The 15,690-nt window shown below is 41.3% G+C and overlaps 1 protein-coding gene across 2 annotated transcripts in view; it reads left to right on the forward strand.

Annotated features, from left to right (window-relative positions):
* Nucleotides 1–10,768: 10,768 nt before the first annotated feature.
* Nucleotides 10,769–15,690, forward strand: part of MON2 (MON2 homolog, regulator of endosome-to-Golgi trafficking) — a 128,541-nt gene continuing 123,619 nt past the window's right edge. For both annotated transcript variants that reach the window (XM_015152194.3, XM_015152196.3), the window contains exon 1: nt 10,769–11,282. In XM_015152194.3, the coding sequence (XP_015007680.2) occupies nt 11,172–11,282 (111 nt within the window). In that variant the 5' untranslated portion in view covers nt 10,769–11,171. The remainder of the gene's footprint in view (nt 11,283–15,690) is intronic.

Raw genomic sequence — 15,690 nt, forward strand, 5'->3', positions numbered from 1 at the left:
CAACATGGTAAAACCCCATCTCTACTAAAAATACAAAAAATTAGATGGGCGTGGTGGTGGGCGCCTGTAATCCCAGCTACTTGGGAGGCTGAGGCAGGAGAATCTCTTGAACCCGTGGGGTGGAGGTTGCAATGAGCCAAGATCACACCACTGTACTCCAGCCTCGCAACAAGATTGAAACTCTGTCTCCAAAAAAAAAATAATAATAATCTTCCTGGATGAAGGTCATCTTGGCAAGTTTTTTAAAAAAATTATTGTAATTGTTAAACAAAATGAATATTGTTAAATATTTATATTTATATATTGTTAATATTTTAAGAAACTGCCATACTATTTTCCGTAACAGCATCTTGGCTCTTTTTGAATGGAAATTTAATCTATGACTTTCTATTGAGAGAGACTCTTACTGGCTCTTTTCTGTTTGAATGGGAATTTTCTTGGATGGAAGTCTTGACTCTTTTCGAGTGAGAATTTAATCCCTGAATCTTTCTATTGAGTGGAATTCTTCCTGGTTCTTTTTTTTTTTTTTTTGAGACTCGGTCTCACTCTGTCACCCAGGCTGGAGTGCTGTGGTGCAATCTAGGCTCATTGCAACCTCCACCTCCCAGGTTCAAGCCATTCTCCCTGCCTCAGCCTCCCCAGTAGCTGGGATTACAGGTGCCCACCACCACACTCAGCTAATTTTTGTATTTTTAGTAGAGACGAGGTTTTGCCATTTTGGCCAGGCTGTTCTCAAACTCCTGACTTCAGGTGATCCACCCACCCGCCCGGCTTGGAGCAAGAATTATTAATGGGATTAGTTTAGTATTCAGGCAAACGAAACAGACCTCACAAAAGATCCAGGAGGTTTCCCATTCAACAGAGAAGAGCCAGGAAGGGCCAGGCATGGTGGCTCATGCCTATAATCCCAGCACTTTGGGAGGCCAAGATGGGTGGATTGCTTGAGGTCAGGAGTTGGAGACCAGCCTGGCTAACATGGCAAAATCCCATCTCTACAAAAAATCCAAAAAATTAGCAGGGCGTGGTGGTGCATGCCTGTAATCCCAGCTACTTGGGAGACTGAAGCATGAGAATCGCTTGAACCCCGGAGGTGGAGCTTGCAGTGAACCAAGATTATGCCTCTACACTCCAGCCTGGGTGACAGAGTGAGACTCTTTCTCAAATAATAATAATTCTCACTCCACCAGGTGCTTGTCCAATTTTTCCTTTCCAGACTATATGCTCCACAGCACCATGGCACTAATTAGGTCCAACATCAAAAAATGGCAACAGTTTTTTTTTTTTTAGATGGAGTCTCGCTCTGTTGCCTAGGCTGGAGTGCAATGGCATGATCTTGGCTCCCTGCAACCTCTGCCTCCTGAGTTCAAGCGATTCTCCTGCCTCAGCTTCCTGAGTAGCTGGGATTACAGGTGACTGCCACCACACCCAGCTAATTTTTGTATTTTTAGTAGAGATGGGGTTTCACCACGCTGGCCAGGCTGCTCTCAAACTCCCGACCATAGGCGATCTGCCCACCTTGGGCTCTCAAAGTGTTGGGATTACAGGCATGAGCCACCGCACCTGGCTGGCAAAATCTTATAAAGAATAATTTGAAGCCACAGTGGCCTCTTTCTCCAAAGTTGATTCATCTATGGGAAGCCCTTGTATCCTGGGGATTCAAAGTCTTTAATTTCTCTTGATATGGAGAAGTTGACAAATGTCTTTCTCAGTCTAACCTTTTTTTTTTTGTTAGACAGTGTATTAGTCAATTTTCAAACTGCTGATAAAGGCATACCCAAGACTGGGCAATTTACAAAAGAAAGAGGTTTAATGGACTTACAGCTCCTCTTGGCTGAGGAGGCCTCACAATCATGGTGGAAGGCAAAGAGGAGCAAGTCATGTCTTACATGGATGGTGGCAGGTAAAGAGAGAACGAGGAAGACAAAAGCGGAAACCCCTGATAAAACCATCAGATCTTGTAAGACTTATTCACTACCGTGAGAACAGTATGAGGGAAACCACTCCCATTCAATTATCTCCCACCAGGTCCCTCCCACAACACGTGGGAATTATGGGAGTACAATTCAAGATGATATTTGGGTGGAGTCACAGCCAAATCATATCAGATAGGATCTCGCCCTGTCATCCAGGCTGAAGTGCAATGGCTCACTGTAGTCCTGAATTCCTGAACTCCAGCAATCCTCCCAGCTCAGCCTCCCAAGTAGCTGTGACTATGGGTGTGTGCCACCATGCCTGGCTAATCTTTTTGTATTTTTTGTAGAGACAGGGTCTCGCCATGTTGCCCAGGTGGGTCTCAAACTCCTGGCTCAAGCATTCCTCCCACCTCAGCCTCCCAAAGTGCTGGGATTACACGTGTGAGCCACCACACTCAGCCTCAGTCTAACCTTATCTAAAGCTATTCAATCTCTCAAGGCTCGTTTGTCCTCCTCAATTATTACTCCTTCATCTACTCCAATATCAGAAACACTCACTCCTTTCTCCTTTCCCTCTTCTTATCAATCTGCTTCTCCAACCCCTTCCTGTCTCTCTCTCCCCCATGGCCTGGACCTCCTTGTGTCTACCCACTTCTCCCCAAACCTATACCTACTTTTCTGGCCCCCAGTTTCCTGTAGTTACTTGAGGAGTTGGCCCTACTCTCCTGCTACTCATACCTCAAGACCTCAAGGAAGGAAAGTTGAAGGATCTCAATTGCCCCTCCTCAATAAATCATTGTAAACCATTGGTCTCTATCTGTCCTCTGTAACAGAGGATTTCCCTGACCCATAAGAAAACAGATACGTTTTCTACACAGATTAGGTTTAGGGGCATATTTTCTACAGCTTCCAGAGATTTACCAACCATTCAACCTTGTGGGTCCTGGAGATGCCTCCTTATAAAAGGCTAAATGGGCCTAAGTCAATGAAGACTTATAATTTAATCGAAATACACCCGTCACCTATCATGAAGCTAAGTAAAGATTCCTACCCTATGGCCTTGCTATCTAAAATAGACTGGTCAAAGTTTCAAGAGTGCAGATAATAAAGAGACAAATCAGTCTCTGATTATAGTCACTGCTTAAAAAACATTGGGAAGGTTCATTTGGACCTAATCCTGATGACTGCATGGTGTCTGATTTAGTTACCAGCTTTGTTAATGGGTTGGGTGTGGTACTGAGAGAGGCTATTCAAAAACATCATATAAACTGGTAAAGTGCCTTTCTCTTTGAAATCCATGAACAGGCTGGTAAAATTAAATCTACATAATGCAAACTCACAGCTCATGTCTTTTCAACTTGAACAACTTGAGAAAAGTTGAAAGTTAGAGAAGACTACCAGAAAGCACAAACCTTAAGATGAAGGAATGACACACACACAAAAAAACAATGAAAATTTCTGTCCCAAGACTTGGAATAAGGTGTGACTTTATAAAATTAAGGATTTCCTTTCAACAAAGGACTTTATGAAAAAAGTTAATAGACACATAGCAAATTAGAAGAAATCATTTATACTGTCTAATGCCAAAGAGGCACTGATACCTAGAACATATGATAAATGCTTCCAAATTAACAACAAGAAGAAAATACAATAGAAATACGGGCAAATGATAATGGGCGATTCACAGAAGAAACCCAAATCTTAACACATACATGAAAACATGCACAAAATCATTAGTAATAAACTACAAATTAAAACAGTGAGATTTTATACCATTAGATTGACACACAGTAGAAACTCTAATTTTCCCAAGTGTTGGTGGAAACGTGGAGATACAGGGACCTAGTGCAGCTGGGGAAAGACCAGACATATTTGTCCATTCTGTAAAGCAATCTGGCAGTTTACAGTCTAAATATGTATATTATATACATTCAAGAGAGGGATTTTCCTAAGCTTGTTTATTTGCCTTTCAATGTTTTGGAAGAATGCCCTCACTTAACCATTTTTCTGCCCCAAAAGAGTTCTGAGTAAGGTGAAATAAAGGCAATCCTGTTTTTCAGTCCTTTAGGGAACTCCCAGACATATTGCAGCTAACAAACACAATTCTTTGGGAAGAAGGTCCACTCTATTTCCTCCAGAACCAGATACCCCCAGCAGGAATGTAGATTGCCATCTAGAAGACCTGCTACTATTCTGGGAATGTGAGTAAGGCAAAGCTAAGTTAAATGCCACAAAGCTCTCCTACTGGTTTAAGTCATTTTCTTAATTCAGTGTTCACTTGGTTGCTACAAACCTTTGACTATTTTCCAGATTCTGAAGAAGGGGATTCTGACAGTTTTTTGTTCATTTTTTGGTGTTTCTGTGAAGGGTAATGAGCCTTGGAAACTTCCTACTCCACATTTCGACTGAGGTCTGGCCTTGCCAATAATTTTAAAAAATAAAACCAGGTCCTCAAAAATGTCTTACAATAAAAATATACAATAATCAATGCATAAATGTAGTGAAGGAAAACATTCACTGGCTACTCTTGGCTCTGTATTAAGACTATAAGGAGCTAATAATTTATGTGCACCAGTTGTGTTCCAAACACTATGCTAGGAATTTTACATTGACTTCACTCATTTTTTTTTTTTTTTTTTTTTTTTTGAGACCGAGTCTCACTCTGTCACCCAAGCTGGAGTGCAGTGGTGCTATCTCAGCTCACTGCAACCTCCACCTTCCGGGTTCAAGTGATTCTCTTGCCTCAGCCTTCTGAGTAGCTGGGATTACAGGGGTGTGCCACCACACCTGGCTGATTTTTGTATTTTTTTGGTAGAGACAGGGTTTTGCCATGTTGGCCATACTCGTCGTGAACTCCTGACCTCATGATCCGCCCGCCTTGGCCTCCTAAAGTGCTGGGATTACAGGTGTGAGCCACAATGCCAGGCGAATTCACTGATCTTGAGAAGAATTATTGGTTGTGATTCAAACTTTATTTCAAAGATTTAAGACATTTACTTCTGGCAAATACCATATGCCATATACAGTTGTTTTAACATTGGCTTAGTATTTTTACAGTTGTGGTGTTAAACTCTAAAGGCAGAAAGCTTATCTTAGTTGCAGCATTCCATTCACTCAACAAATATTTCTTGAGGGAAGGAAGCAGCTATTTGGGATAAGATGTACGGTGGCAGGTACATGATGGCACTCACTTCAAGATTTATTGAGTCTCCTCTGTGGGAGCAAGTTGCCTAATGTGTATATCCCAGTCCCTTAGTTTGTTTTCTTTTGCTTGAATTCTTGCCTTGATAACTTTCTGTGTACCTTTGCTCCTCTTTGATCAAGAACAAGAATCCATGTAACTAAAACAAATGTTTTTAGTTATGTGTGTGTACACACACACAAACACATACCGGTTGCCAGGAATATAGCTATGAATAACACAAGGACCTTTCCACCGAAGAACTTGTAGTGTAGCAGGGAGACAGACAATTTTACAATTAAATAGAATATGTGTTATCATATAGGGAAATGTACTAGCAGTGCTATGACAAACCTAAAGTTCTTTCTTTCTAAACAAATAACCAATCTGAAAGGAAGGTTCCAATCAATAAGATGTTCAGAAAATAGGCCAGGCATGGTGGCTCATGCCTGTAATCTCAGCACTCTGGGAGGCTGAGGCGGGCGGATCACCTGAGGTTGGGAGTTCGAGACCAGCCTGACCAACGTGGAAAAACCCCATCTCTACTAAAAATACAAAATTAGCCGGGTGTGGTGGCACATGCTGTAATTCCAGCTACTAGGGAGGCTGAGGCAGGAGAATTGCTTGAACCTGGGAGGTGGAGGTTGTAGTGAACCGAGATTGCGCCATTGCACTCCAGCCCGGGCAACAAGGGCAAAACTCCCGTCTCAAAAAAAAAAAAAAAAAAAAAAAAAAAGATGTTCAGAAAATAGATTAAGGGAAGAGACAGGCCTCAAACTTTATCAGATCTTCCCCTCCCTCCTTTCCTTTCCTTTTTTTTTTTTTTTTTTTTTTTTTTTGAGACAGCGTCTCATTTTGTTGCCCAGGCAACAGTGCTGTGATACGATCATGGCTCATTGTTTTACCAGTAAAAACTGTCCAGGTTCTTGGCATCTTGAACAAAGAATTGGACAAAATGCACAAACAAAACCAGGAAAGCAAAAGCAGGGATTTATTGAGAAGGAAAGTACATTCCACAGTGTGGGAATGGGCCGGAGCATAGGCTCAAGAGCCCCACTTACAGAATTTTCTGGGGTTTCAATAATCTACAGGTTTCCCATTGGTACTTGGCGAATATTCTATGTAAATGAAGAGAAGAAGTGAAGTCACCGAGTCATTTACTCAGAATGTGCCCTATCGTAAATGGAGAGGATGCTGTTTGGTGTGTGTGATCTATGTAAATGCCTGAACCAAGTTAGTCAGAGTAGAGAAAAGTGGGATGGATTAGAAAGTTATGAAGAGGAAGAATCAACAGAACTTGATTCGGCATAGATGTAATGGATGAGGGAGAAGGAAGAGTCAAGTTTGACTCTTAGTTTCTTGATATGGGCAACCAGATGGATGGTGATGCTTTTCATTGAGAAAGGTAATGTATGAAGAGGATCAACTCCTTTTTGGGGAGGAATATGAGGTGCCAATGAGACTTAAAGGTAAAGATGTCCAATAACCAGTTGAATATTCATGTCTGGATCTCAGACAAGAGCTCTGTAATTATAAGTGTGTATAAGGGCTTGACATCATAGCTTTCAGAGACATCGAGACTATGGTTTCATGTTTTATTCTCATCGTGCTAAATTTGGGAATACACTAAACTAGACTGCATTAGCCTAGAAAAGCTTAGAATAATTTGTTCATAGCTGAATATCCTCTAAACTGTGTCCTAGCTATCATATTGTGTATTGTATTACTCTGTGATTGAGGATCTACCATGCCTAGGTGAAGTGGTTTCTAGGGAAGGGGCTATGTATGGGACTAGTCCAGCTTTATGCATATAAGACTAGGACTGGAAGAGAAAATTAAATTTCCAGAAGGTCTGATGTTATGCATTACAGAAGGTCTGAGTATTTGGAAGGTTTAGAAACTTGCACTTTCATCTCTTAGCTGATATTGCAACTAATTCCTTTACGTATCCTTTAGATAAGTAAACCGAAGTGGTGTCTGTGTGGTGGTATTTCTGCTAGTCTGCACCTTCTATTGATATGTATCAACACGGAGGTTATACAGGGTGATATCAAAAGATTGGCAGTAATTGAAGCCATTGGTGTGCAAAGGATCACTCAAAGAGAATAAATAAAACAAGCGAGTGGGGCTGGGGAAGACAGCAGAGAATAGAATTCTGGGAAACACTAATAACTAAGGAGTAGGTAAAAGAAAAGTCTAAGAGGAGAATAAGTAAATGTGATAAAATCAGAGGGACTGAACAACTAGAAAGGTAGGTTGAATAATATTTGTATTTCATCATTAAACTAAGATATTTCAGAATGACATTAGACAAATTTTCTTATTACACGTAAATATATACTCATTGTTAAATAGATATATTTTCTAAAAGATTCATAATAAGAACTCAGAAAAAGACATGGATTTCCTAATTTTCAACTAGAAGATTAAATACTAGGACAAAACTCGCTGATAATTCTGTTAGAAGTTAATAAAAGATGGCATTAGTGATGACTACAAATTTAAGAGTTCTCTTTTCTACCACCTATTTAAAACATTTACTCAAAAAAATGTGTGCCAGGCATGCTTTACCTACAATATTTCATTTAACCTCACAACTATCTCATGAAGCAGGCACTTTTGTTTTCTTCTTTTAAAGCTATGGAGAGGTTAAGTAGTAAAGATTAGTGAAGATTAGAGAGGTTAAATAATGTGCTAGAGTGACCCAGGGAGAAACCAGCAGAACTCAGATTCAAACTAGAGCTTTCCAACTTCAGAGTCTGGGCCTAACTACCATGTAATGATGCTGTGAAAGCATTATTTATGATAACAAATCATTAAATTTATCAGGCATTTATTAACGTAATTTTCAACGAAGAGAGATTTTGTTGCTACAGAGGAGTAAACTCGCTAAAACACTCGCTACAGAGGAGTGTTTTATACCTACACTGACATTTATAGGAGTGCTGCAATTTTGAAAGTATTTCTTGAGATACTTGAGAACAAAAATATGTATTTGAATATTTGGTTTTGCTACTAAAAGAGAAAATATTCAGTTTTTTGAAATGCTAACTCTTAACTTTAGCTAATTTCTTAACTTGTAGATTAAAAAATTATTTTTACCTTAGGTAACTTGCTTGGCTTTGGTATAAAGCCATGCATTGTTTCCGAGGCAGTATAATCTCTCCTGGCACATGTACATAAAAGGCTATTGTGTATTTTTTTTAAAAAAGAAATTTACAGAATACTAGATATAGGTACTTGCCACACCCTATTTTTTTATTTTATTATTATTTTTTTTTGAGACAGAGTCTCACTCCCTCACCCAGGCTGGAGTGCAGTGGTGTGATCTCGGCTCACTGCAACCTCTGCCTCCCAGGTTCAAGCAATCCTCCTGTCTCAGCCTCCCGAGTAGCTGGGACTACAGGTGCCCATGACCACGCCCGGCTAATTTTTGCATTTTTAGTAGAGACGGGGGTTTCACCTTGTTGGTCAGGCTGGTTTCCAATGCCTGACCTCAGGTGAGCCACCTGCCTTGGCCTCCCCAAGTGCTGGGATTATGGGTGTGAGCCACCGCGCCTGGCCGCTACACCTTACTTTTAAAATTTGGCTTTTCAAATCATTTTAAGTATTGTTTTTAATCAATGAATTCCAATTGCATGTCCTCAACTCTGAAAAGAGATGTAAAAGATTCTAAAGATGATTTTGAGTTAATCATGCCAAAGTTACCAATTGTAAAAAATCCAAAAGAAAAGTTGGCTACATAGTGAAAGGCAGAAAATTTGATCCTATATCACTAGCCCAATTATTAAAGCATCATTTTTGGCCGAGTATTACAGGCTCATGCCTGTAATCCTAGCACTTTGGGAGGTCGAGGCAGGTGGATCACTTGTAGTCTGGAGTTCCAGATCAGCCTGGCCAACATGGTGAAACCCCACCTCTACTAAAATAACAAAAAACAAACAAACAAAAAGGCCTGGGTTGTGGCTCATGCCTTTGTAATCCTAGCACTTTGGGAGGCCTAGGTGGGCGGATTGCCTGAGCTCAGTAGTTGGAGACCAGCCTGGGCAACACAGTGAAACCCTGTCTCTACTAAAATACAAAAAATTAGCCCGGGTGACGGCCTACGCCTGTAGTCCCAGCTACTTGGGATACTGAGGCAGGATAATTGCTTGAACCTGGGAGGTGGAGGTTGCAGTGAGTGGAGATCGCGCCACTGCACTCCAGCCTGGGTGACAGAGCAAGACTCTGTCTCCACCCACCACCCAAAAAAAGCACCTCATTTTTACAAGTTCCCTGGGACCTCAAGAATAATGTTTGCCATATATTCCATTTGAACTTTTTTGCTAAATTCACAGGTTTTCATACATAAAGCTTACACCATAGGAGCTGTCAAGTTTTCCAGAAGTTGTGTAATAGGCACAAATGATCAAAATTATCGCTCTAGGAGCTCTCTACTATTACCTCATCTGCCCCCTTTATCCATCCTTGCTTTGCTTCTTATCAGAAGGAAAAAAAAATAAAATCATTTAGCTTACAAAGTAGCTCTGTTACAACCAAACAGTGCTACCCACTGACAATCTCATAGCTCACCGTCTTCCATCCTGTAAAGGTGTCATAAGCTCAGCTGTCTGAAGGTGTTGGTTTCTTTATCTCTACTGTTTCTGATTTTTCCTCCATCTTCTTCTGTTTTCTGACCAGCAGCTGCGAAATGTCTTGGGGGCAAAAGTAGACCAACCTGGATCTTGGGGAAATACAGATGACAATTTTTCTGTTTGGCTTTTGCCTCACATTTATTTGGCACTTCACACCTGATGAAGGCTTTTATGTATCTGTGCGCTATTCGAGCCTCGAAACTTTCTGATTTTGTAATGGTATTCATTCAACAAGTATGTACTGATTACCTACTATATGCCAGACACTGTTCTAGGTGCTAGAGATACATAGGAAACAAAATAAGATTTAAAAAGAAGAAGAACCGGCAGCCCCCACTCTTCCGAAACTCTCCTTTTAGCTGGGAGCATCTGCCAGTAAAGAGGCCGGGACAGATCTCGTAGCGCCTAGTAGGTGATAGTAGGAATTTTGGCTTTTACTTTGAGTGAGATGGGAAGCCAGCGGAAGGCGTGGAGCAGAGGGTAGTCTCATTTTAGAGATTAGGAAAATCAGAGGCTACTCCACAGTAAGTGCACCAGTTGCGCTTAAAGAAAAAAAAAAAAAATATATATATATATATATATATATACACACACACACACACACACACACACACACACACACACACACACACAGGAGGTAGCCACTGATTTGGTGCCACTAGTCCAGATATTCGAAATGAAGCAGGAGGAGACACGTTAAGATCAATCCACAGGGAAACAAATTATGTACACCGAAATACAATTAACACAAACATATGCAAAGAGATATGCCAAGGAGTACTCAGGGGCTCTGTTCAGGCCCTTGTTAATGAAAAAGAAGCGAATCTTGACGCCGCAAACTCTGCCTCTAGCCTACTTTGTGCCAGGGGTGGGGCTGTGGGGAATCGCTGCCCACCCGGAACCCGGCCAGCCCCGAGCATGGCCACGCCCCAGCCCCGCCCCGACGAAGGCCTGCCTCCGGGGTTGGCCGCGGCGGTGGCGGAGGCCACGGTGCCCGGAAGTGCGGCTGACGTGTCCCGGCAGCGCTCGGAATTGTGGGCGACTCGGCTAATGGCGTCTGCGAGTCTTAGGGGCCTGGGGAGCTGGCGCTAAATCTTCTTGCCGGGTTAGCTGGTGACACCCGGTGTGGCTGGGCCCCGCGGCAGCGGAGGGACCTGCCCGCCTTGTGGGCTCCTCGGCCAGAGCCGGCGGAGCTTAGCGGGGCGGGGCGACTGCGGGGGGCGCCTCTGAGAGAAGCCGGAGGGGTTGCTGTCAGGCTGCTGGGGGACGCTCGAGCAGGCTCCGGGTTCGCAGCCCAGGGCCCGGCAGAGTCCCTGCAGGGCCCAAGAAGCGCGCTGCTGAAGGACCAGAGACAGCTGGGGGGAGCTGCCTGTGGCCCCAAGGAGCTGACCGTGCCGGAGCTTGTTTGTACCTCTCGGAAATTGGCTGGGACCTTGGAGGATCATGTCTGGCACCAGCAGCCCCGAGGCGGTGAAGAAGCTGCTGGAGAATATGCAGAGCGACTTGCGCGCCTTGTCACTGGAGTGCAAGAAGAAATTCCCACCTGTCAAAGAGGTAAGCTTCAGGCGACGTCAGGAGAAGGCACTGTGAGCATGCCTGGTCCTGTTAGACCAAGTGCTTCACCCCAGTTTCTAGTCCTGTCTAATTTTCATTCGGTCATCAGCTTTCCAGATTTGTGAGTCGGTGGGTTGTTCCACAAGGGCTTTTTATAGTTTCCACTGGAGGGAGCTGAGGCACTTTGATTTTCTCCCCTCTCCTGTCCTCCCAGTTTAGGAGTGAAGTTCGTGAAGTGAGCCTATTCAGTTAATCCAGCTAGGTGTACTGTACACTAGCCTATTCTGGCCTTTTTCTTGCTCGAAAGTGGCCAAGCCAAAATTGAAAAACTTGTTTGTTGCTCCCCAAAACGAGTATCCACTCATCGTGTTGAAACGTGTACTCCTCACGTTTGTGGCGTATCACTGAATTGGAAACAGTTTTCCTTCTGGCATATATTATTCAGCTTAACTCTATCAATCCTTTGACGTGTTAAACTATCTAGAGCCACCTAATTTATGAAGAATATTGAAGATCCACAGAATCATGTTAAACCTTCTTGCTATGAGCAGTGCTGTAGTGGGAAGTTGGGCTTGCAGTCAGAGCGAACACACCTGAATTTAAGTTCTAGCAATAAATCTTAACCTCTTTGAGCTTCAGGTTTTTTTTTCCCCAGCTGTAAAATAGGGTTAAAGGATGGTTTTATATTATGTATGGGAAAGATGTCAGAGCAAAAGGGTATTATTAAAGAGACCCCAGTAAATAATACACGGAAATTAAATTCTCCAAATAGTTCTTGAGTTGAAATATTTAACATTTGGTTACTATTTGCTTTTTCTCTTAAAATGCCATTTTAATTCTCTAAACAAAACAAAACAAAAAACACCAAAAACAGCCCTGGCTAATTTTGTATTTTTAGTAGAGACAGGGTTTCTCCATGTTGGTCAGGCTGGTCTCGAACTTCCAACCTCAGGTGATCTGCCCGCCTCGGCTCCCAAAGTGCTGGGATTACAGGCATGAGCCACCAGGCCTGGCCTATTTTTATTTTTATTCCTATTTAATGTAGTTTGTTTTACCTGCAATATCATTTACTCTTAGCCCTAAAAATTCACCGAGGGATTTCATATTTACATACTTATTTAAATGTACCTTTATTATTATGAAGATTATGTAATTAGAACTTGACCAATAAATTTCGGATTTTAGGCTTGTAAGGAATATTAACTTTTCTGTAAGTGCATTGGTTTTATCAGTTTTCAACAAACTCTATCTTGTATATCTTTAATAAAGTAAGTATTACCCAGTGATGGAAACCAGAATTGCCACTTTTGGAAAGATGGCGGTTACGATAGGTTTTATTTCACGTGGTCAATAGTCTGTTTTGATATTTATTTTCATTATTTTTTATATCCTCTGTTGAAAGTTATAACAAGTCAGTCTAAAGAATTAGGATGTTTTAGAGAATTTTAAAGAATTAAGTTGTTTTAATTGTAAGAGAAATGCTGTCATTTAGAAAATATCAAACACTATTTTGTAATTTCAACAATAATTTGTAGAACTGACTTTACAGTTCTAATAATTCATAGAAAAACTGTGGTTCCTCTATAGGCTTTTGTGGTCTAGCTTGGGAATTTAATTCCCATTTATTACATTTGTTTTTGTTTTTGTTTTTGGAAATGGGGTATCTGTGGCCCAGGCTGGAGTGCACTGGTGCGATCTGCAACCTCGAACTCCCTGGCTCAGGTGATTCTCCCAACTCAGCCCCCCAAGTTGCAGGGACTACAGATGCATACAACCATTACAGGCTAATTTTTCACTATTTTTTCCTTGTAGAGACAGGGTTTTGGCAGGCTGGTCTCCTGAACTGGGCTCAAGCGATCTGCCCACCTCTGCCTCCCAACGTGCTGGGATTACAGGTGTGAACCACCATGCCCAGCCTGGAGGATCCCTTGAGCCCAGGTGGTCAAGGCCGCGGTGAGTGGTGATCGTGCCACTGTACTCCAGCCTGGGAGACAGAACGAGACCCTGTCTCAAACAAACTCACAAAAAATCTCATTAGTTTTTACTTGAACACTGACTAGAGAGATATTTTGTAATTGCACCTAGTCTTTGAGGTAATAGCAAAAGTAATTCTTGTAATTATCTCTGAAACATAATTTTGTATATGGTACATGTTTATAAGAATTTGTTGAATGAAAGCTTTTTGATTTCTTACCCAATGACACTGGGCACTACTTTAGGAATTGAAAAATGATCTTGACTGTGTCATAGGTTTAAAACAAAGAGAATCATTAGCCTAATTATGATGATGTTTTAGGACAAAGCTTTGACTTTCAAGAAATAGTTTGGCTGAATTAAATTTTCCCTATTAAATTAATAAGAGTGCCAAATTTTGGCTTTTGTTCTTCAAGAAACTGGTAAGATTTTGGTTTTATTTTTCTCTTTGGGTGCTAACTAAACTTTAAGGCAAAGTATAAGAAGCTAGTTAACAGAGACATTTTATATTTAGTCTTTATTTCAAATTTTTAGTCGTTTCTGCCTTTTATGGCCATAGTGCTCAACTGTTATTTTATTTAATTATTTATTTATTTATTGAGACAGGATCTTTTCACCTAGACTGGAAGTGCAGTGGCAGGATCTTAGCTCACTGCAGCCTTTACCTCCTGGGTTCAAGTGATTCTCCCACCTTAACCTCCTGAGAAGCTGGGACTACAGGTGCATGCCACCACATGCAACTGATTTTTGTATTTTTTTGTAGAGAAAGGGTCTCACCATGTTGCCCAGGCTTGTCTCCAGCTCCTGGGATCAGGCAATCTGTCCACCTCCGCCTCCCAAAGTGCTAGGATTATAGGCGTATCCCAGGCTGGCCATGTAATTCTTTTTTAAAATTAATAATAAGCTGGATTTAAAGATTTCAAATCTGTCGGAAAAACCATTAAAAGAGTATTGATAAAGGATAGTGCCTTGTTTACTGATATTTACTTACTGTCTTTGGACTTCTACATGGTTTTTCCTACGTTACTGTTTTCATTTATAACTCTATCCTTTGTATATTAAATTGTTGTTGTACTGGCTATGACTTTATTCTGTCATTTTATAATAACCTCTTTCTCTTTTTTCTATTTTTCTTAGTCCTTATACATAAATCTTCATGTTTTAGCAGTATAACTTTTTTTAGTACAACTGTACTAGCTAATTTGTTTGGGAATATTTGTATGAAATTTTTTTCTTTGTTTTAAAAATTACTTTGAAGCCTTCTATAATCACTTCTATGTGATTAATATCCAGTGGCCTTCAGGGGAAGAGACCTCTGAAGCTTTATGTTTATGTATTTCATGAATAAAAACTTTTTGATTATTTCCTATTTGCAGGTACAGACAAGGGGTATCTAACTGAGCCTGGAAGTTGGAGGAGGGGAGTCATTCCTAGCAGAGGAAATAGCGTGTGTTTTTAGTATTCCATGTAAAATAAATTTTACACTGAAGATGATTGGAGTCATTAGAGCTTTTTGAAAAAGGGGAATATGATCAAATTGATATTTAGTAACATTGCCTTGACCATTGGTAGGAAGAATTAGAGGGTATTGAGACTGAAGCAAAAAGAGCAAAGTTTAAAAAATGATGGTTCTCTGTTACGAAGCAGTAGTGGACATAGACAAAAGGTTGCTTGCATTGAGTTAGACAGTAGTGAAAGAGAGGATAGACTGAAAAGGTAAAAATTTCCAAGGCATGGTAACCTTCTATATAATGGGGAGAGAGAAATGTGTGATGCCTCCCAGGTTTCTGGCCTGGGAAACTACGTGGATCACTAAGAGAATAAATAGGAGGAAATGTTTTGGGGGAAAATGAGTAGTCACTATATATGTATATTTTTTGAGACAAAGTCTCACTCTGTTGCCCAGGCTGGAGTACAGTGGCGTGATCTTGGCTCACTGCAGCCTCCACCTCCCAGGTTCAAGTGATTCTCCTGCCTCAGCCTCCCGAGTAGCTGGGATCACAGGTGCGTGCCACCACGCCTGGCTAATTTTTTGTATTTTTAGTAGAGACGGGGTTTCACCATGTTGGCCAGCCTAGTCTCGAACTTATGACCTCAGGTGATCCGCTCGCCTCAGCCTCCCAAAGTGCTGAGATAACAGGCGTGAGCCACCGCACCTGGCAGAGTGGTCATTATATTAAGTTTAAGATTTATGTGTGACATCCAAGTGGAACTGACAGGTAGGTGTTTGAAAATGATGGTTTGGCACGTAAGAGGGAGGTCTAGAATTTCAAATTTAGGAGTATCAGTTTATAAATAATATTGGAAACCATAGAAGTGGATGAAATGGGCCAGGAAGAGTGTGTGTATAGAGTGAGAATATCAGGGCTGGAAAACGAACTTTGGGAAACAACATTAAAGAAAAAGCTGCTGGGCAGACTGAGGTTAAAGATAC

The sequence above is a fragment of the Macaca mulatta genome, chromosome 11, assembly GCF_049350105.2.
Source record: "Macaca mulatta isolate MMU2019108-1 chromosome 11, T2T-MMU8v2.0, whole genome shotgun sequence".
NCBI lineage: Eukaryota > Metazoa > Chordata > Mammalia > Primates > Cercopithecidae > Macaca > Macaca mulatta.